Here is a 21,133-nt window from a genome sequence, read left to right on the forward strand (position 1 = left end):
CTGCCATCAGTCAGGATGTGGCCCAGAAGTTAATTGACACCATGCCAGGGTGGATTGCAGAGGTCTTGAAAAAGAAGGGTCAACACTGCAAATATTGACTCTTTGCATCAACTTCAATTAATTGTCAATAAAAGCCTTTGACAATTATGAAATGCTTGTAATTATACTTCAGTATTCCATAGTAACATCTGACAAAAAATATCTAACGACACTAAGGAAGCAGACTTTGTGAAAATGTATATTTGTGTCATTCTCAAAACTTTCGGCCACGAGACTGTACACTACTGTTCAAAAGTTTGGGGACACTTAGAAGTTTCCTTGTTTTTAAAAGAAAAGCAAATGTTTTGTCGATTAAAATAACATCAAATTGATCAGAAATACAGTGTAGACATTGTTAATGTTGTAAATGACTATTGTAGCTGGAAACGTCTGGTTTTTAATAGAATATCTACGTAGGCGTACAGAGATCCATTATCAGCAACCATCACTCCTGTGTTCCAATGGCATGTTGTGTTAGCTAATCCAAGTTTATCATTTTAAAAAGCTAATTGATCATTAGAAAACCCTTTTGCAATTATATTACCACAGCTGAAAACTGAGTAAATTGTTTATATGACTTTATTCCTGTGCATGTAAACATACTCATTGCACGCTCGGAATATGGGACCAAATACTAAACTTTTGACTCATTTATTTACAAGAATGTTTAGGTGTGTCAATTTTGACCCCTACCTTTTTTTGAGGAAAAAAATATTACAAACAACAATAAACAACATCTCTTTCTCTGAGCAATTGTATTGGTATAAAATAATATAATTTCCCCATTTTTTTGGTGCATACTATACAGTACCAGTCAAAAGTTTGGGCACGCCTACACATTCAACGTTTTTTTTCTTTATTTTTACAATGTTGAAAATAGTATACAAATAAATAAATAAAATAAAGAAATAAAAAACCCTGGAGTGAGTAGTTGTCAACATTTACCTGGTTCTGTATAGCTCAGCATTGACTTTCTACTGTCATTATTGATCATATTTTTTTTTAGGGTGTCAATCATTTCGGACGCCACTGTATGTCCTGAATTCTTGAGCGTGTTAACCTGTGTGTTAACGTGTGTGTATACATGTGTTTATACCATGTAACGTGTGTTAACATGCGGTGTGTCTCCCTCCGTGCAGGCGGTGTTACAGACGTGTGGTCAGTTGGAGTTAGAGGTACGTCCTCTTTTCCTGGTTCCAGACACCAATGGCTTCATCGACCACCTGACCGGCCTCAAGACACTGCTGCAGTCTGGAACTTACATACTGGTGGTGCCCCTCATAGGTAACTAGCACACACATACTGACTGACTGACTGACTGACTGACTTCATCATCATCATCACCATCATCATCAACCACCTCACTGGCCTCAAGACACCTCTCCCCCTCCTTTTCTATCCACCTCTCTCTCTCTCTCCCTGTCTCTCACTCCCTCACCGTCTCTCTCTCTCTCTCTCTCTCTCTCTCTCTCTCTCTCTCCCCCTTAATCTCTCCCCACTGTCTCTCTCTCTCTCCCTTCTCCAGTGATAACAGAGTTGGATGGTCTGGCGAAGGGTCAGGAGAGCTGCGGAGGCTCTGGCGGTGGTCATGGCGGCAGTGGTTCCCGTGGTAACCCTGGCGCAACTCATGCGCGGGCGGTCCAGGAGAAGGCCAAGGTTGCCGTGGCGTTTCTGGAGCGAGTGTTCGAGGCCAGAGAGCCCTGTCTCAGAGCGTTGACCAGCAGAGGAAGTCAACTGGAGTCTATCGCCTTCCGCAGTGAAGACACCTCCGGACAACAGGTGTGTGTGTGTGTGTGTGTGCGTGCGTGCGTGTGTGTGTGTGTAAACACCCAGATCCTCTGTTTACAGTGCGATGTTTTACCATCTGTAGTATGTGAATTAGTTTGGAGTAGTCTGACTGCATATCAATGCATTTTCATCCAATTTTGGGCTGTCATTGAAAATCAACTTTAGATTTACCAGTCTCTCCTCCCTCCCTCCCTACCTCCTCCCTTCCTTTCTCTCTCTCCAGGGGAACAATGATGATGTCATCTTGTCCTGCTGTCTCCACTACTGCAAAGACAAGGCTAAGGACTTCATGCCTGCAAAGAGAGGTAGACAACCACACACACACACACACCACCACCCACACACACATTATGCCTGATTTGTCTATACTTTTATATTAACCCCCCTCTTTCCCTCTATCCTCTCCTTCCTCAACCCCCCCCACTTCTTCCCCTCCCATCCTCTGCTCCCCTCTCCCATCCTCTGCTCCCCTCTCCCCCTCCCTCCAACCTCTCTCTCTCCCCCCCAACCTCTCCTCCCCCCCCCTCCCAACCTTTCTCTCCTCTCTACCAGACGGTCCGGTGCGGTTGCGTCGGGAGGTGGTTCTTCTGACAGATGACCGTAACCTGCGGGTCAAAGCCCTGACCAGGAATGTGCCGGTCAGAGACATCCCCGCATTCCTCACCTGGGCCAAAGTGGGCTGAACTGGGTCACACCTTAGACCACGCCCAGAGCACCCAAACAACCAATCAACTGCTGAGAACCGCTGGCCACCTCCCATACCATCGGAGTGGAGGAGGAGCCTGTAAGCTAATGCAGAAGTGAAGACTGATGGAGAGAAGGAGAAGAAAGCTTTTTTTGTGGAAAAATGAAATATGGAAACTAAAAAGCATTTTTTTGTTGTTGTGTAGAATGAGTTGAAATAGGCTGAGATCTTTTTACCCTCTCATTGTGATGAGGTGTGTGTGTTTGCCGCTGAGCTCATGGAGCGGGAGGGAGGAGAGGAGCAGGGAGAGTTTTAAGAGATGCAGGAAGGCTGGCCCATGAAGAGATGTAGAAGACAGAAGGAGGAGAGGTATTTGTGTTCATTTCTGGTTTCTTCGGTCCAGCCATGCGTCGTGCGTAACTTCTGCAGTGCGTTCACAAGGCCAGGTACTTACCTCAGCGGAAACGACAGAGAGGAAGAGAGACATGGAATGGAGAGGGACAGGGAGGTTAGGGCTGGAGGACGAAGGCCCAAACCTGACTGAGTATGTGTTTGTGTGAGGGTCTGTTTGACTGACAGCTGTCTGGAACCCCAGAGCAGCACAGAGAGAGAGGCTTTGTATTTTTTACATTTCACCTTTATTTAACTCGGCAAGTCAGTTAAGAACAAATTCTTATTTACAATGAGGGCCTAGCCCGGGTCAAACCCTAACCCTGATGACACTGGGCCAGTTGTGATACAGCCTGGAATCGAACCAGGGTCTGTAGTGACGCCTCTAGCACTGAGATGCAGTGCTATAGACCGCTGCGCCACTCGGGGGAATGGCAGGGGAGTCAGGTTGTAGTATCGGGGTACCAGCCAGGTTGTAGTATCAGGGTACCAGCCAGGTTGTAGTATCAGGGTACCAGCCAGGTTGTAGTATCAGGGTACCAGCCAGGTTGTAGTATCAGGGTACCTGCCAGGTTGTAATATCGGGGTACCAGCCAGGTTGTAGTGTCGGGGTACCAGCCAGGTTGTAGTATCAGGGTACCAGCCAGGTTGTAGTATCAGGGTACCTGCCAGGTTGTAATATCGGGGTACCAGCCAGGTTGTAGTATCAGGGTACCAGCCAGGTTGTAGTATCGGGGTACCAGCCAGGTTGTAGTATCAGGGTACCAGCCAGGTTGTAATATCGGGGTACCAGCCAGGTTGTAGTATCAGGGTACCTGCCAGGTTGTAGTATCAGGGTACCAGCCAGGTTGTAGTATCGGGGTACCAGCCAGGTTGTAGTATTGGGGTACCAGCCAGGTTGTAGTATCAGGGTACCAGCCAGGTTGTAGTATCGGGGTACCTGCCAGGTTGTAGTATCAGGGTACCAGCCAGGTTGTAGTATCAGGGTACCAGCCAGGTTGTAGTATCAGGGTACCAGCCAGGTTGTAGTATCAGGGTACCAGCCAGGTTGTAGTATCAGGGTACCAGCCAGGTTGTAGTATCAGGGTACCTGCCAGGTTGTAGTATCGGGGTACCAGCCAGGTTGTAGTATCGGGATACCAGCCAGGTACCTTCATCTACCCACCCTCCTCCAGGTCCCCGTGACCCCGAACCACATTCTCAGCCTCTGATGACCCGGAAGTGGTCCGTTTCAGTTCCTGTAAAACCATGAAGTGATTTTCATCCCAGTTGCCCAGCAGCTTGTGTTGACTGTGAGTCTTTCCCAAGGCTGAGAGTCTTTCCCAAGGCTGAGAGTCTTTCCCAAGGCTGAGAGTCTTTCCCAAGGCTTCTGTAAAGGAACAGCTTTTGAAGACAAAAAGACAAATGAAAAAACACTTGGTCTTTTTTAGCATTGTGTGGGGGAGTGTGTTGTTTCTGAGTTGGTTGGTGTATCCATTGGGAGTGTGTGATGTTTATGCTCTACAGAAGAGCGTTTCTGTCAGCAGAGGTTCTCACGCACCTACCCTTTTAGTTTGTTGTTTTTAATCGTTTCAAAATATTATAATACGATCGAACGTTAGTTTTAGATCATTGTATATTTTGTGTGTTTTGTTTGCCTTTGTTTTTATCACCACCTCTGGGTAACTCGTTCAGCTTCTATAAATTATATATCTATGTTCGTTCTAAGTGCGGGAACTTTGTGCTGATCTGTTTCTTTATGAGTGGCTAAGACCGTGTCCCAAAATGGTCAAAAGTTGTGTACTAAGCCTATAAGGAACAGGGTGCCAATAGGGTGCCAACAGGGTGCCCTACACTGATCAGACAATTAACAATGGAATGAGCTTTTGTAGCACCACAGTGTGCACACGTTAACAAGCGGGTATGACACGTGTGTGTTTACCACAAACGTGCGTGTCAGAGTACACACTATTCTGCACTGCGTCAGACAGACGGCGGAGTCCTTTCACAACCATAAAATGTCCCACACAATATAAACAAAGATGACATCAGTGAACGACGTACCAGACGTAATATGTTTGATCAGCATGCTATAATGGTTAACTATGCATGCTGACGTTAAACGTGTTACCAGTTCTAATCTGTCCTCCAGAAGGTAGTTGGTTTATTATCCACCTATGACAATAACACACACCGTTGAGTAATTTCACAAAGCATTATACATCAGTCTTGTAAGCTCAGGTCTATGAACAACTATAGATAGATTTGGTATTAATGAGTTGATACTCTCAAATCATTTGATCTTTACCTTTGTGTGTTGTGTATTTGCCAAAACCATAGCTAGTTAACTTGTTGATCCCACTCGTTTAGGAATCTTTTGAGTGAGTCCCAATGATCTCTCCTTTCTCCCAAAGTGTGCACTTGTTCCCTTTTTGTGGGAGGGATTGGTGATCGAGTGCGCACTTCAGGAGGAAGGAGAGATTCCCGGGACGCTCCCTCCATCTACTCTCACTGTTCTGTCTATATGCTGGAGCCGACCCCAGGCCTGCATGTACTATCCCATCACAAGGCTTTTTCATTATTTTCCTTGAGTTGTTTGATTAAATGATTTGTTTTGATTCAAATCAGTTGTCTGTTTGTTTATTTATGTGTGTGTGTGTGGTGTACAATGATGGGTTTACATCACGTGTCAAACTCATTCCACAGAGGGCCGAGTGTCTGTGGGTTTTCACTCCTCCCTTGTACTTGATTGATTAATGAAGGTCACTGACTAGTAAGGAACTCTCCTCACCTGGTTGTCTAGGTCTTAGTAAGGAACTCTCCTCACCTGGTTGTCTAGGTCTTAGTAAGGAACTCTCCTCACTTGGTTGACTAGGTCTTAGTAAGGAACTCCCCTCACCTGGTTGTCTAGGTCTTAGTAAGGAACTCTCCTCACCTGGTTGTCTAGGTCTTAGTAAGGAACTCTCTACACCTGGTTGTCTAGGTCTTAGTAAGGAACTCTCCTCGCCTGGTTGTCTAGGTCTTAGTAAGGAACTCTCCTCACCTGGTTGTCTAGGTCTTAGTAAGGAACTCTCCTCACCTGGTTGTCTAGGTCTTAGTAAGGAACTCTACTCACCTGGTTGTCTAGGTCTTAGTAAGGAACTCTCCTCACCTGGTTGTCTAGGTCTTAGTAAGGAACTCTCCTCACCTGGTTGTCTAGGTCTTAGTAAGGAACTCTCCTAACCTGGTTGTCTAGGTCTTAGTAAGGAACTCACACCTAGTTGTCTAGGTCTTAGTAAGGAACTATCCTCACCTGTTTGTCTAGGTCTTAGTAAGGAACTCTCCTCACCTGGTTGTCTAGGTCTTAGTAAGGACCTCTCCTCACCTGGTTGTCTAGGTCTTAATAAGGAACTCTCCTCACCTGGTTGTCTAGGTCTTAGTAAGGAACTCTCCTCACCTGGTTAACTTAGTAAGGAACTCTCCTCACCTGGTTGTCTAGGTCTTAGTAAGGACCTCTCCTCACCTGGTTGTCTAGGTCCTAGTAAGGAACTCTCCTCACTTTGTAGCTTCCGAACAATGACTTTTCTGAGAGTGGAAGACTCACACAGAGTATCCTGCATGTGGAAAAGGCTATATACATCACTGAGTTATCTCAAAGACCACCAGGGAATTCACACCGGAGAGAAATTTATCTGTGCACTGTTTGCGGCAAAAGCTTCACTTGGAAGCGAGTCACACAGGGGAGAAATCACATCAGTGTAATGTTTTCAGCAAGCGCTTCAGTCAGAGCGGATACCTGTCATGTCATATGATGACTCACATAGGGGAGAAATCCAAGAAACCGTTTTTTAAGTGTTCTGTATGTGGACAACGTTGGATATCATTAAGGATTCTAAAACGCCACCGGAGAATTCACAACGCAGTGAAAACATACCAGTGCAACAGTATGCAGCAGAAGCTTCACTCAGAGCACAGTCCTGACACAACATATGACGACACACACAGGGGAGAAGCGAATATAAGTGTTCTATGTGTGAAAAATGCTTTACAACATTAGGTGATCTGACACACCACAAGCAAGTTTACAATGGAGAGAAAACGTATAGCTGCAATGGTTGTGACAAATGCTTCAATCAAAGTAGTTCCCTTAAATCACCCAAGAAGAATATTCACAAGAGGGAGAACCCATAGGTGTCCAATGTGTCAGTCAGAAGATAGAAAGGCTTATTCTAACTGACAACTGTACGAGAAAAACATAACATGGTTTTTGGCCACTGGTCAGCCGGGCTACTAGACCACAATTTTAACCAGGTCCAAAATCTGTGCCATGTGATATTTGAAAAGATGTTGCTTATTTTGAAGAGTGCAGTCTGTTGATCTGTGAGCAGCAGGAGTCCTTATTGATTATTTAAATAATGAAATAGAAGACAGTTCAAATGGTCCTATCTTCATTTAAAGGAAGCTTTAGTCATTGTTAAAGGACAATGCTCATTGTTCACAAAAACATCTGATTAAAATGGATGTTGAATGATTGTAATTTGTTTAAACTTTATCTTGTTTTTTATTTTACATGGCTATCTGACTAAGACATCAGGGACGGTATTCATAATGCCTCTCATGGTGAATTTCCACCTGATACTTACCCCTCACCAGTGTGTCCCCAGTGTTTATGTTAATGTTGCCTCTAGTGTTGATTTGTTTCCATCAGTTCTGTGACAGTACAACCTCTGCACCCTCAAGACAATTGCTCTGTGAGAAGGTGTTCATCGTGGAAGGTGTTCATTTATGTTCACAGTTAGCCAGTGTTATGTAAATGCAGGCTGACAAAGTATCAGTGGCCTGTCCTTGGCCCCAAGTCACAGCAGGTCAACTGAGGCCATGGCCCAGAAAGATACTGGAGCCGGTCTGTGGAGTGGGAACACAAAAGTCTGAGCCTTTTTGTTGTTGTAAAACACTGTGGATAAGTCTTAGGTGGAAATACAGCTTCAGAGTGCTGATCTAGGATCAGGTTGTCAAATCTGATCTAGTCAAATCTGATCCTAGATCAGTACTCCTACTTTGTGACTATGATAATAACACAGGTCCAGGAGCGAGGACTCGTTAACACAAAGCAAATTATTATACACTGGGTGGTTCAGGTCCTGAATGCTGATTGGCTGACAGCCGTGGTATATACCACACCCCCGTGCCTTATTGCTTAATTAGGATAACGGTGGGTCTATGGTTTCTCCACCCTTGTTGATGTATATACTGTAGGTCTATGGTTTCTCCACTTTTGTTGATGTATATACTGTATGCCTATGGTTTCACCACCGTTGTTGACCTAGCTACAGTAGGTTTATCCGGTAGAGATGTACGGTCTCCCAAACCCTCTGTTCAGTGGGGGACTTTCTGTCTGTCATTGGAGCCTTACTTTCTTTATTTGATTAAAGCGCAAATCAAATTGTATGGGTCGCATACACATATTTAAAAGATGCTATTGCGGGTGTAGAGAAATGCTTGTGTTCCTAGCTCCAACAGTGCAGTAATATCTAACAATTCACAAAATACACACAAATCTAAAAAGAATGGAATTAAGAAATAGATAAATATTAGGACGAGCAATGTCAGAGTCCGGAGTATACAGTGCCTTGCGAAAGTATTCGGCCCCCTTGAACTTTCGACCTTTTGCCACATTTTAGGCTTCAAACATAAAGATATAAAACTGTATTTTTTTGTGAAGAATCAACAACAAGTGGGACACAATCATGAAGTGGAACGACATTTATTGGATATTTCAAACTTTTTTAACAAATCAAAAACTGAAAAATTGGGCGTGCAAAATTATTCAGCCCCCTTAAGTTAATACTTTGTAGCGCCACCTTTTGCTGCGATTACAGCTGTAAGTCGCTTGGGGTATGTCTCTATTAGTTTTGCACATCGAGAGACTGACATTTTTTCCCATTCCTCCTTGCAAAACAGCTCGAGCTCAGTGAGGTTGGATGGAGAGCATTTGTGAACAGCAGTTTTCAGTTCTTTCCACAGATTCTCGATTGGATTCAGGTCTGGACTTTGACTTGGCCATTCTAAGACCTGGATATGTTTATTTTTGAACCATTCCATTGTAGATTTTGCTTTATGTTTTGAATCACTGTCTTGTTGGAAGACAAATCTCCGTCCCAGTCTCAGGTCTTTTGCAGACTCCATCAGGTTTTCTTCCAGAATGGTCCTGTATTTGGCTCCATCCATCTTCCCATCAATTTTAACCATCTTCCCTGTCCCTGCTGAAGAAAAGCAGGCCCAAACCATGATGCTGCCACCACCATGTTTGACAGTGGGGATGGTGTGTTCAGGGTGATGAGCTGTGTTGCTTTTACACCAAACATAACGTTTTGCCAAAAAGTTCCATTTTGGTTTCATCTGACCAGAGCACCTTCTTCCACATGTTTGGTGTGTCTCCCAGGTGGCTTGTGGCAAACTTTAAACAACACTTTTTATGGATATCTTTAAGAAATGGCTTTCTTCTTGCCACTCTTCCATAAAGGCCAGATTTGTGCAATATACAACTGATTGTTGTCCTATGGACAGAGTCTCCCACCTCAGCTGTAGATCTCTGCAGTTCATCCAGAGTGATCATGGGCCTCTTGGCTGCATCTCTGATCAGTCTTCTCCTTGTATGAGCTGAAAGTTTAGAGGGACGGCCAGGTCTTGGTAGATTTGCAGTGGTCTGATACTCCTTCCATTTCAATATTATCGCTTGCACAGTGCTCCTTGGGATGTTTAAAGCTTGGGAAATCTTTTTGTATCCAAATCTGTCTTTAAACTTCTTCACAACAGTATCTCGGACCTGCCTGGTGTGTTCCTTGTTCTTCATGATGCTCTCTGCGCTTTTGACGGACCTCTGAGACTATCACAGTGCAGGTGCATTTATACGGAGACTTGATTACACACAGGTGGATTGTATTTATCATCATTAGTCATTTAGGTCAACATTGGATCATTCAGAGATCCTCACTGAACTTCTGGAGAGAGTTTGCTTTTGCTACTTACAGCTGTAATCGCAGCAAAAGGTGGCGCTACAAAGTATTAACTTAAGGGGGCTGAATAATTTTGCACGCCCAATTTTTCAGTTTTTGATTTGTTAAAAAAGTTTGAAATATCCAATAAATGTTGTTCCACTTCATGATTGTGTCCCACTTGTTGTTGATTCTTCACAAAAAAATACAGTTTTATATCTTTATGTTTGAAGCCTGAAATGTGGCAAAAGGTCGCAAAGTTCAAGGGGGCCGAATACTTTCGCAAGGCACTGTACATATGAAGTGGGTAAAACAGTATGTTTTAAAGTCACCAGTGTTCCATAATTAAAGTGACCAGTGTTCCATTAAAGTGACCGGTGTTCCATTATTAAAGTGACCAGTGTTCCATTAAAGTGACCGGTGTTCCATTAAAGTGACCGGTGTTCCATTAAAGTGACCAGTGTTCCATTAAAGTGACCAGTGTTCCATTAAAGTGACCGGTGTTCCATTAAAGTGACCAGTGTTCCATTAAAGTGACCGGTGTTCCATTATTAAAGTGACCAGTGTTCCATTAAAGTGACCGGTGTTCCATTAAAGTGACCGGTGTTCCATTAAAGTGACCAGTGTTCCATTAAAGTGACCAGTGTTCCATTATTAAAGTGACCGGTGTTCCATTATTAAAGTGACCAGTGTTCCATTAAAGTGACTGGTGTTCCATTATTAAAGTGACCAGTGTTCCATTAAAGTGACCGGTGTTCCATTATTAAAGTGACCAGTGTTCCATAATTAAAGTGACCGGTGTTCCATTATTAAAGTGACCGGTGTTCCATTAAAGTGACCGGTGTTCCATTAAAGTGTCCGCTGTTCCATTAAAGTAACCAGTGTTCCATTATTAAAGTGACCAGTGTTCCATTATTAAAGTGACCAGTGTTCCATTATTAAAGTGACCAGTTTTCCATGATTAAAGTGACCAATGTTCCATTATTAAAGTGACCGGTTCCATTATTAAAGTGACCAGTGTTCCATTAAAGGTGGAGGAGGCTGGCGAGTGATGGCTATATAATAGTCTGATGGCCTTGAGATAGAAGATGTTTTTCAGTCTCTCGGTCCCAGCTTTGATGCACCTGTACTGACCTCGCCTTCTGGATGATAGCAGGTGAACAGGCTGTGGCTTGGCTGGTTGTTGTCCTTGATATTCTCTTTGGCCTTCCTGTGACATCAGGTGCTGTATGTGTCTGGGAGGGCAGGCAGTGTGCCCCCGGAGATGGGTTAGGAAGACAGCACCATCCTCTAGAGCGTTCTGGATTACGGGCGGTGCAGTTGCCGTACCAGGCAATGAAGCTCGACAGGAGGCTCTCAATAGTGCATCTGTATAAATTTGTGAGGGTCTTAGGGGCCAAGCTGATTTTCTTCAGCCTCCTGAAGTTAAACATTCATACACCACTGGAAGAAACTCTTACCTTGTGTTTTCTAACAGCTGATTTAGCTAATGCAATTGTATTTAACTTGAAGCTACTCAGTGTGGAGGTGGGCTGGGCTTTGAGCTAGGATAGGATCAGGGGGGAGTGTTTATGTAACAGGCTGTTGGTGGAAGAAGGTGAGGACCCAGGTGCAGCGTGTTCATCATTATTTAATAGAACACTGAATGACAAAACAACAACAACCGAAACAGTTCTGTCTGGTGCAGACACAAAAACAGAAAGAAACTACCCACAAAACCCATGTGGGCAAGAGCTACCTAAGTATGGTTCTCAATCAGAGACAACGACAGACAGCTGTCCCTGATTGAGAACCATACCCGGCCAAAAACAAAGAAATACAAAAACATAGAAAAAAGAACACAGAATGCCCACCCTAGTCACACCCTGGCTTAACCAAAATAGAGAATAAAAAGCCTCTCTATGGCCAGGGCGTGACAGTTTATTTTGTAGTTAAGATGTAATGGAACCCGTTTTGTTAATTAATGACAAAAACATCTCAATAAGGAAATACACACCCAGACAAAATGAGAATGACGAAACAGATTTTATCCTACTTTCAGTGTTAGTAGATGCACAACTGGAAATAGTGTTTAGAATTGTATTCCTCTCACCTTAGCTTGATATTCATTGGGTCACCAATGCAATATTGAATTTGTCATATTTTGATAAGGTGCATGCATGGGGATGTCCACGTCACCCAGAGATATGCCCATGCTGTAGAGATCCACCCAGCGGACAGAAACGTCACTGTTGTTGGCATAATACAGCTAGTGCTATCTAGACTTGCAGTGGCAAACAAATCCATTACATTAGCAACCTAAATGTGAGATAAACTCAACTGAGGAGTAATAGAGAATGGAGACTTTTAACTTGAAAATGTGCAGGATACCTCTTTCTGGTTTCCCTGACTACCTTTTTTAAAGTAGGCAAGTCAGTTAAGAACAAAATCTTATTTTCAATCACGGCCTACAGATCTGAACACAGTCAGACCAAAAAGCGACTTTTGTGCGTCTAAACCCGTCTTTCAGTGCAATCTTCGTATTTTGATGACAGAAGTCGCATGTATGTGTCAAGTGTAGAGACCGCATGTGACAGGGATTACCTATGCACATGTGTTTGTGTAAATAAAACCTAATCTAATATGCACATATTTGGATTTAAGCGGATTTTCCACTCTTAAAGGGCCACAATAGTAGCAATGATGACGCTGGGGGTGGAAACTCGGTGCATTTGGAAATTAGAAGTGCTCCCCCCCTTTACTGCGATATGTGCAATATGTATGACCAATATGAAGGGGAAAAAAACGATTGGATTTAAGCTGAAGGGCTGCAAAATGAGCAGTGATGCTCCTCGGGGTTTACACTTTGTGGATTTGGAAAGTAGAAGTGCTCCTGACTAGAATGGAATTGTCTTTTACTTTGACACAATGTTCAGGCAATTAGGTGTGCTGCATTGAATAATAGAAGTACCCACACAAAAAACATTGTTGACCACTAAATATAGACTATCTTATAGAAACACTTAAAATTATTATTTGTATGATAAGTAGTATAACATTTCGATAATTGTGCACATTATCCACCATTTCCCCCATCATTATTAATTGACAAAGTATACAGGACAAGACTCTTATTCTGAAGGATTGCAAAAAATCCATGACCCGGAAGTACTTAGTTATTATTGCGAATTTCACAGCGGTAATGGCGCTCGGTCGCATGTTTTCAGCAGAAAGTGTGGGTCTAATAGGAATATGTAGTTTGAGCGTCTGAAATGTTGATTTGTACGTAAAATGTCTAAACTACAGGTGTTGAGTGTGTTTATCACAGAGCGGCTAACAGCAGCGGCTGTGGATATATTTGGTTCGGCGGAGAAAACGTTAGCAGAGTACCGGGAGCGGCTGACAACAGCGGCGGTAGAGATATTTGTTGTGGTAGAAAATACGGTAGCAGAGGTTCAGGGAGAGAACGACCGTCTACGGGGGCTTCTTCTGGATCATTTCGGAGCAGGTTTGTAGCCACCACTTACACCAAGTTATCGGATAACAACATATTGTGTTTGCTGAATCACTAGCCGTGGACGTATCGTATTCACTACTAAGGTCAGGTAACTTAAGCTGTTTTGATTTAAAGGTTAGTAGCTAACGTTAATTATCTAGCCTGGCTGACACGACTCACGCTGAGATCCTATAGGCCTTTCTCTGCTGCGTTATTCATTTAATTTTTTTATTTTACCTTTATTTAACTAGGCAAGTCTGTTAAGAACAAATTCTTATATTCAATGACGGCCTAGGAACAGTGGGTTTGTACGACAGATTTGTACCTTATCAGCTCGGGGGTTTGAACTTGCAACCTTCCGGTTACTAGTCCAACGCTCGGCTAGGCTACCCCGCCGCCGTTAACGCAGCTACTGTACACTACGGGCACAGATAGAACAAGGACTTGGCTAGTGATAAAAGTGTGTATAGAAGGTCATTCTCCGGTAAAATGTTTTACTGAAGTCTTCTAAACGAATATACTAATGTTTTAACGACCTTTTTTCTTCTATCGTCTACACTTGATGCTAAGTAGCTAAATATTATAGCCACAAAAAGCTTAGCTTGCTGGCAAAGAGCTTGCTAAGGCTAGGTATATAACGTGTATATACAATAAAATAAATATGTGATTTCCATTTTTTCCATTTTTTTAACAGTTAACATAATGCATTATACAGTATATATACAAAAGTATGTTGACACCCCTATTTCAACTACACCCGTTGCTGACAGGTGTAACGTTATAAAGTCGAGCACACGGCCATGCAATCTCCGTAGACAAACATTGGTAGTAGAATGGCCCGTTCTGAAGAGCAGGGTGGGTATAATTAGTGGAACGTTCCAACAGTAATCTGTTTCAAAAACTTCATAAAGTAGAAGGTTGCCAACAAACCCTACCCAGTATCTTATTCTGCCGCGTTGTTTGTTGGCAACCTTGTTATTTACAACGTTTTTGGAACAGATTCCTGTTGGAACATTCCACAAATTATATCCACCCGAAAAGCACAGTGACTTTAAATGCGGCATCTTCATAGGATGCCACCTTTCCAACAAGTCAGTTAGTTACATTTCTGCCCTGCTAGAGCTGCCCCAGTCAATTGTAAATGATGTTATTGTGAAGTGGAAACGTCCCAGAAGATTGTTACAAGCCCCAATGCATAGTACATTTCGGTGGAGGCAGAGTAAAGGTTTGGGGCTGTTCTTCATGGTTCGGGCTAAGCCCCTAGTTCCAGTGAAGGGAAATCTTAATGCTGCAGCACACAATGACATTCTAGACGATTCTGTGCTTCCAACTTTGTGGCAACATTTGGGGAAGGCCCTTTCCTGTTTCAGCATGACAATGCCCCTGTGCACAGAGCGAGGTCCTTATAGAAATGGTATGTCTATCGGTGTGGAAGAACCGGATTGGTCTGCACAGGGCCCTGGCCTCAACCCCATCTAACACCTTTGGGATGAATTGGAACGCCAACCTTGAGGCAGGCTTAATCGCCCAACATCAGTCCCTGACCTCACTAATCCTCTTGTGGCTGAATGGAAGAAGGTCCCTGCAGCAATGTTTCAACATCTAGTGGAAAGCCTTCCCAGACGAGTGGAGGCTGTTATAGCAGCAAAAGGGGTGGACTCCATATTAATGCCCATTATTATGGAAAGAGACGTTCGACGAGCAGGTGTCCACATACTTTTGGTCACGTAAGCTAGCTATAATATTAGTGTTAGGGGTCAACATTGAAACTGTGGTTCTGGTGTTATACTTTGTATTTCATGTTATAGAGAAGCATCTCAGGAACATGCAACACAGTTTCACGAGGTTAGGACTTACCATTGAGCCCCACAGGGGACGTGTTATAAAACACGGAAATGGTTCCAATCGTTTTCCCACAATTCCTTTGATCCAACGTGTATTTTAGAAACCCTTCAAATACAGGCTGTGTTTTTATGTAGGCTTACCCTGTTTAAATTCATTGTGTCAGAATGCACTGCTGTAGTAAAGCAATTCAGAACTAACTTGACATGTTCTGTTGCAGATTCAAACCCAGATTAACTCATTGCAGAATGTATCCCATAATCATTCATTAATAAGCATATTTATGACAAGAATGTACCTAGTCACTCGTCAAACACCTGAACTCCAACAATTACGTTGTTTTAAAGAAATCAAAATGGTAAACAATGCCTTTTATACACATCTGAATTTAAGTAAACATTCAATGATTTATTCATCAATGCCACAAACCTGGGATATCGAAGAGCAGCATATGAACTGTTCTGAGAGCCCACGGGTTCTTCTGCTTGTCCATTATAGGAATTAGACCAGCACTAATAACACAATGTAAAACAGCATATTGTGATTTTGGTGGGTGAGTTACAAATGAAACAACTGGATGCGTGAGGTAGGGGTTAATAAAATACTAGGTCAACTCCAGCAGAATGAGAAACACTCATAACAGACTGAAAACAAGGAAACCGTGCCTAAACACAGCTATATCAACACCCTTCTAGTCAATGTAACAGGTCCATGTTGCTGCTGTCTACTGTGAGCAGGACATTTACCACTGCATTTAGTCCGAGCCCTAGAATAAACAGCAGGAGAAGGACCGCATTAAGACAGGTGACAAAAGTTAGCAAGAACAGGACAGCACAACACACGTTACTGAGTCTAGATGTTATCCAATCAGGAAAATGACAAGTGAAGGAAGCAGCATAGGGGAAATACATCACTATAGTAACGTATCTTTATGCTATATGTAAAACTAAAAGTTTGTTACATTTTAAAACAATTTTAAGAAATTAACATGCAACTTTTATAGGAACTTAATATGCTAATTAGTACATACGGAATTGAAAAAAAAATCCAATATGTTAGGCCCATTCGTTTAAAGTTGGTCATATGCTGAGTACACAAAACATTAAGAACACATGCTCATATTTCGTTTGTCATTTCTCCAAGAACTTTCCACCGACACGTGTGAATCATTTTCTTTGAACGATTCCTGATTATTTTTGACACAAAAAATGATTCACTTCGCCATTGCGGTGAATCGCGGTGAATCGAATAATGAAACTCATTTCAGGACGCTCCCGATAAACAGTTCTTGTGCTGACGTTTCTACCATTTTAGAATTCTCTCTCTCATTATTACCATGTCATTTAGTTGTTTTTGTCTGTTCACAAACACAACTTTCTGCAATAGAACCCTATTACTGGCGTTCTGGATTCATTTGAAAGTTGATCATGAAATCGAGGAAGAAAAAAAAAAGCGAAATGACCCTCATTCCCTCTCCACCAAGCCAATGGGTGGTCATCTCCTCTGAAGACATCAGTAGGGAGGATGTGAGTTCTGCGCTGGCCCACTGTTGAACACTGAGAATGACTGTTTGCTTCGCTCTCCCAAGAGGACTGCCCAGTGATGTCTTCTATGGTGAACATGCGCCCACGATCTCAGGTGAAATTGTCGGTAATCACCATTGAAAGGGTCTCCTATCACACTGTAGGCCTACAACATTTGTTTCCAAATCACCAATCAAAGTTATCGGTACCACATGTAACCATACGATTGGTTCATATTGATGTACTTATTTACACACAGGGAAATACAATATTGGTAAGATGATTTTCACATTGTAGTCTAATGATTTGACTTTAATCAGTGGTTTGTAGAGGACCCAGGCTGAATTGCTAGGCAACGCAAAGACCCCCTGCCCCGGGTAAAAATAAATAGACCATACAATGTTCGGACAGGTCGACGGGACGATATGTCATTCCAGAGATCGATATGTCATTCCAGAGATCTTCTCAATTACCTTGAGACCGGCAGTTATTTGCTTCACAATCACCGGCTGACAATTTCATGACCGCAACAGGCCTAAGCACGGCATAGAGAATTCAGAATGTGAAGTATTTTGAATTGTTATTCAGTATTTTTACTCCTTTCCTTCTCTACAGACCCCAAGCAGGTAACTCTCCCTGAAGAGGAGGTTCCCCCTAACCAGCAGCCGCACTGTGAGCAGGAGTGGAGCCCCAGTCTGCGGCAGGAGGACCCAGAGCCCACCCAGATTACAGAGGAACTCCGGACCAGTCAGGAGGAAGAGCAGCTTCAAAGACTTAGGTCTGCTACCACAGAGGTCATACAGTTGATATTTATTCCTCCCTGTGTGGAAAGTGACTGTGATCAGGACAGCAAAAAGGACTCTCTACCCACCAATACAACTGAACAGACCCAATCAGATGAAGAGCACTACAGTATCAGAGTATCAGAACCAACCAGTGACTCTCAGACGCTCTCTGTACTACATCCAGATTGTTCTGCAGCTCCAAGTGAAATCATTGTAAGTATTGATGAGGAGGAGAGTGAAGAACTACCGTCAGGGTCAAAGAGAACCCGGGACAAGAAAGGACAAAGCTCTCAAGTCTGCACTGAAGCCAAGACAACCAACGAGCAGAAAGCACCATTGAAGTGTCACACAAGCAAGAGGCGATACAAGTGTCCTGTGTGCAGTAAACTGTTTAAGGCACCAGTCAGTTTAAAAGTACATCAGAGAATTCACAAAGCAGAGAAACGACACACGTGTCCTTTCTGTGGAAAAGGCTTTAAATCACTAAATGGTCTACAACGACACAAAAAAGTTCACACAGAGGAGAAAGAACCACAGCGGTGTTCTTTGTGCAGTGAATCCTTTCTTTGCACAGCTTCTTTAAAAGATCATCAGCGAATTCACACAGGTGAAAAAACATATCTGTGCAAAGAATGTGGCAAATCCTTCAGTGTCAAGACCGACTTCAACAAGCATATGAGCACGACTCACCCAGATGCAAAACCGTACAATTGTCCAGTGTGCAAGGAATGTTTCAACACACCAGGCTCTCTGAAAATACATGGGAAAACTCATGGAGCGAATCCATGCATCTGTCCTGTGTGTAATAAATGCTTTAAGAGGCCACGCTACCTAAAGGAACACCAACAGAAGTTTCATGGTAGTGAGAAACCATACACGTGTGCGGTGTGCAGTAAAACCTTTTATAATGTAAGCCATTATAAAGTACATCAGAGAAATCACACAGGGGAGAAACCCTTCAAGTGTCCTGTGTGTATTAAAAGCTTTACTAGCTCAGGCCTGTTAAAAATACATCAGGTAATTCATACAGGTGAGAAACCGCATAAGTGCAAAGAATGTGACAAATGCTTCTACCGCAAGGGACATCTGGTCAAGCATATGAGGACTCACACAGGGGAGAAACCGTATGGTTGCCGTGAATGTGACAAATGCTTCACTCAAAGGTCATCATTAAAAGACCATATGAGGATTCACACAGGGGAGAAACCGTTTTGTTGCACTGAATGTGAGAAACGCTTCACTCAAAGGGCAACATTAAACGTGCATATGAAGATTCACACAGGGGAGAAACCATATCAGTGTAAAGAGTGTGACAAATCTTTCAGTCAAAAACATGAACTGAGAAAGCATATGAGAATTCACACAGGGGAGAAATCATACAAGTGCCCTCTTTGTGAAAAATGCTTTAAATCATTGGGTGGTCTGAAACAACACGAGCTGAATCACTCTGGAGAGAAACCATCATATCTCTGCAGCGATTGTGGCAAAAGCTTCCGAACGATGAGTTACCTGAGGGTTCATATGAAGTCTCACACAGAGACAGAACCGGGGAGCCGGACAGAGAGCGAACCGGGGAGCCGGACAGAGAGCGAACCGGGGAGCCGGACAGAGAGCGAACCGGGGAGTCACAAAAAGAGAAGACTGCATATGTGTCCTGTATGTGGGAAAGGCTTTGCATATCCAAATGTTCTAAAAATCCACCAGCGAATTCACACTGGGGAGAAACCACATCAATGTCATGTTTGCAACAAAAGATTCATTCAGAAATGTGATCTGACTAGACATATGAGGACACACACAGGGGAGAAAAGAAGAGAAAATCAATCAGAGAAACAGTTGTATCTTTGCAGTGATTGTGGCAAGTGCTTCCGGGAAAAACGTTATCTGAGAAAGCATATGAGAATTCACACCGAGAGAGATTCGGGAAATAAAACCGAGCGAGAGCTGCATAAGTGTCCTGTTTGTGGAAAAGGCTGTACGTCACTGAGTTATCTCAAAGACCACCAGGGAATTCACACCGGAGAGAAACCGTATCTGTGCACTGTTTGCGGCAAAAGCTTCACTTGGAAGGGAGTCCTTAGAGAACACATGAAGACTCACACAGGGGAGAAATCACATCAGTGCCATGTCTGCAGCAAAAGGTTCATTTATAGCAGAAAACTGTCACTTCACATGATGACTCACACAGGGGAGAAGCCATTTAAGTGTTCTGTATGTGGGAAAGGTTTTACATCATCGGGTGATCTGACACGCCACAAGCGAATTCACACTGGAGAGAAACCGTATCGCTGCAACGATTGCAACAAATGCTTTAGTCAGATAAGTTCCCTTAAATCACACATGAAGAATATTCACTAAACAACAGTGTCCATTGTGTAAAATGTCCGTTTTGAAGATAAAGGCTTATTCAAACTGACACCTGTAAGTGAACATACCCTCAGGTTTGATAATAACTGAATTATACTGTACTGTAGGTCCTCACTTATGTGCTTTGTCACCTCTGGGTCTGCATGGCAAATTGCCCAGGAAAACACTCAAGGGCCATTCAGCCCTTCCTGACTATTGAAATGTGTGTTAGTGATGCTATTGCCTCCATGTTTGGTATCTCATAAACTTCTGAAGCGAACTTTGATGTCATCTATATGAATGTATGACCTGTGGTAACTTGTATCTGGACAGGGTGAACTTTAAGCTACTATGTGTTAAGTGATTTTATTGTCCTTAGGAATTCTGCCTTATTTGGTTTCATCCCCCACACAAGCCGTTAGACTCTGACACCCTGTGGATTTTGGGCCTGGGTGATCAGGTTACTGTAACTTGTTATGGTTGGATGGTTTAAGTCACCTTGAAATGTTAGAAAGGGAATGCCTTTTTTTCTGTCTGTTCCTCATGTCCTACGCTCTACAGAAAAGCTATATGAACATGTTTTTCTTGTAGGCTGCTCGGCCTGAGTAGGTCTGTTTTATGTCATGCTTTGCCTTTTAACTGTAAGATCCCAGCCCCTCCAATTTTTTTCTCTCACACACACCGGATAGTTGCAGTGATATGTGTTGTTTTACAAGGTCAGCAATAGTAGTACAGCACCCCTGGAGCAAATTAGGGTTAAGTGCCTTGCTCATGGGCAAAGACAGATTTTATATCTGGTATTCAAAACAACGACCTTTCGGTTACTGGCCCAACGCTCTGACCACTAGGCTACCTTGCCGCCCCTGTCATATGCCTTGCCGCCCCTGTCATATGCCTTGCCGCCCCTGTCATATGCCTTGCCGCCCCCGTCATATGCCTTGCCGCCCCCGTCATATGCCTTGTCACGCTTGTAAATGCTTTATAACTTAAGCTTCATGCCTGCGAATCGTTAAAGTTTTTACAATGTAGTTAAATCTATTTTCCTTGACAATTTTAATTCTGACATTTCTTGATTAGCCTATTACTGTAAAAAAAAAAAATCTAAGTATATTCTCTATGGAATCAGATAATTCATTAAGATTATAAATTGTGAAGTCTTATCACAGGTCGCATGTGAGATATTTATATATATATATATATATATATTATATGATCTGTATTATGTAATGGTTGTTACTTTTAAACCTTCAATAAATGTTTTTGTAAGCTATTTTGTTTATTTATATATTTCTGTTTAAGATGGTAAC

At 42.9% G+C, this 21,133-nt stretch overlaps 2 protein-coding genes across 2 annotated transcripts in view; both read left to right on the plus strand.

Moving 5' to 3' along the window:
* Window positions 1–5,505, plus strand: part of LOC110510236 (SMG6 nonsense mediated mRNA decay factor) — a 34,456-nt gene extending 28,951 nt beyond the window's left edge. The window contains exons 16-19 of the mRNA XM_036967341.2: window positions 1,179–1,323; window positions 1,565–1,818; window positions 2,051–2,132; window positions 2,380–5,505. Coding sequence (XP_036823236.2) covers window positions 1,179–1,323; window positions 1,565–1,818; window positions 2,051–2,132; window positions 2,380–2,510 — 612 coding nt within the window. The 3' untranslated portion in view covers window positions 2,511–5,505. The remainder of the gene's footprint in view (window positions 1–1,178; window positions 1,324–1,564; window positions 1,819–2,050; window positions 2,133–2,379) is intronic.
* A 7,527-nt stretch (window positions 5,506–13,032) lies between these two features.
* On the plus strand, window positions 13,033–21,096 carry LOC110510235 (uncharacterized). The gene is made up of 2 exons (XM_021591624.3): window positions 13,033–13,342; window positions 17,311–21,096. Exons 1-2 carry the CDS (start codon window positions 13,126–13,128, stop codon window positions 19,836–19,838), a joined length of 2,745 nt encoding a protein of 914 aa, XP_021447299.3. The 5' UTR covers window positions 13,033–13,125; the 3' UTR covers window positions 19,839–21,096.
* Window positions 21,097–21,133: the final 37 nt, after the last annotated feature.

The sequence above is a fragment of the Oncorhynchus mykiss genome, chromosome 29 (genome assembly GCF_057628025.1).
Source record: "Oncorhynchus mykiss isolate SJ-2025 chromosome 29, ASM5762802v1, whole genome shotgun sequence".
Taxonomy (NCBI): domain Eukaryota; kingdom Metazoa; phylum Chordata; class Actinopteri; order Salmoniformes; family Salmonidae; genus Oncorhynchus; species Oncorhynchus mykiss.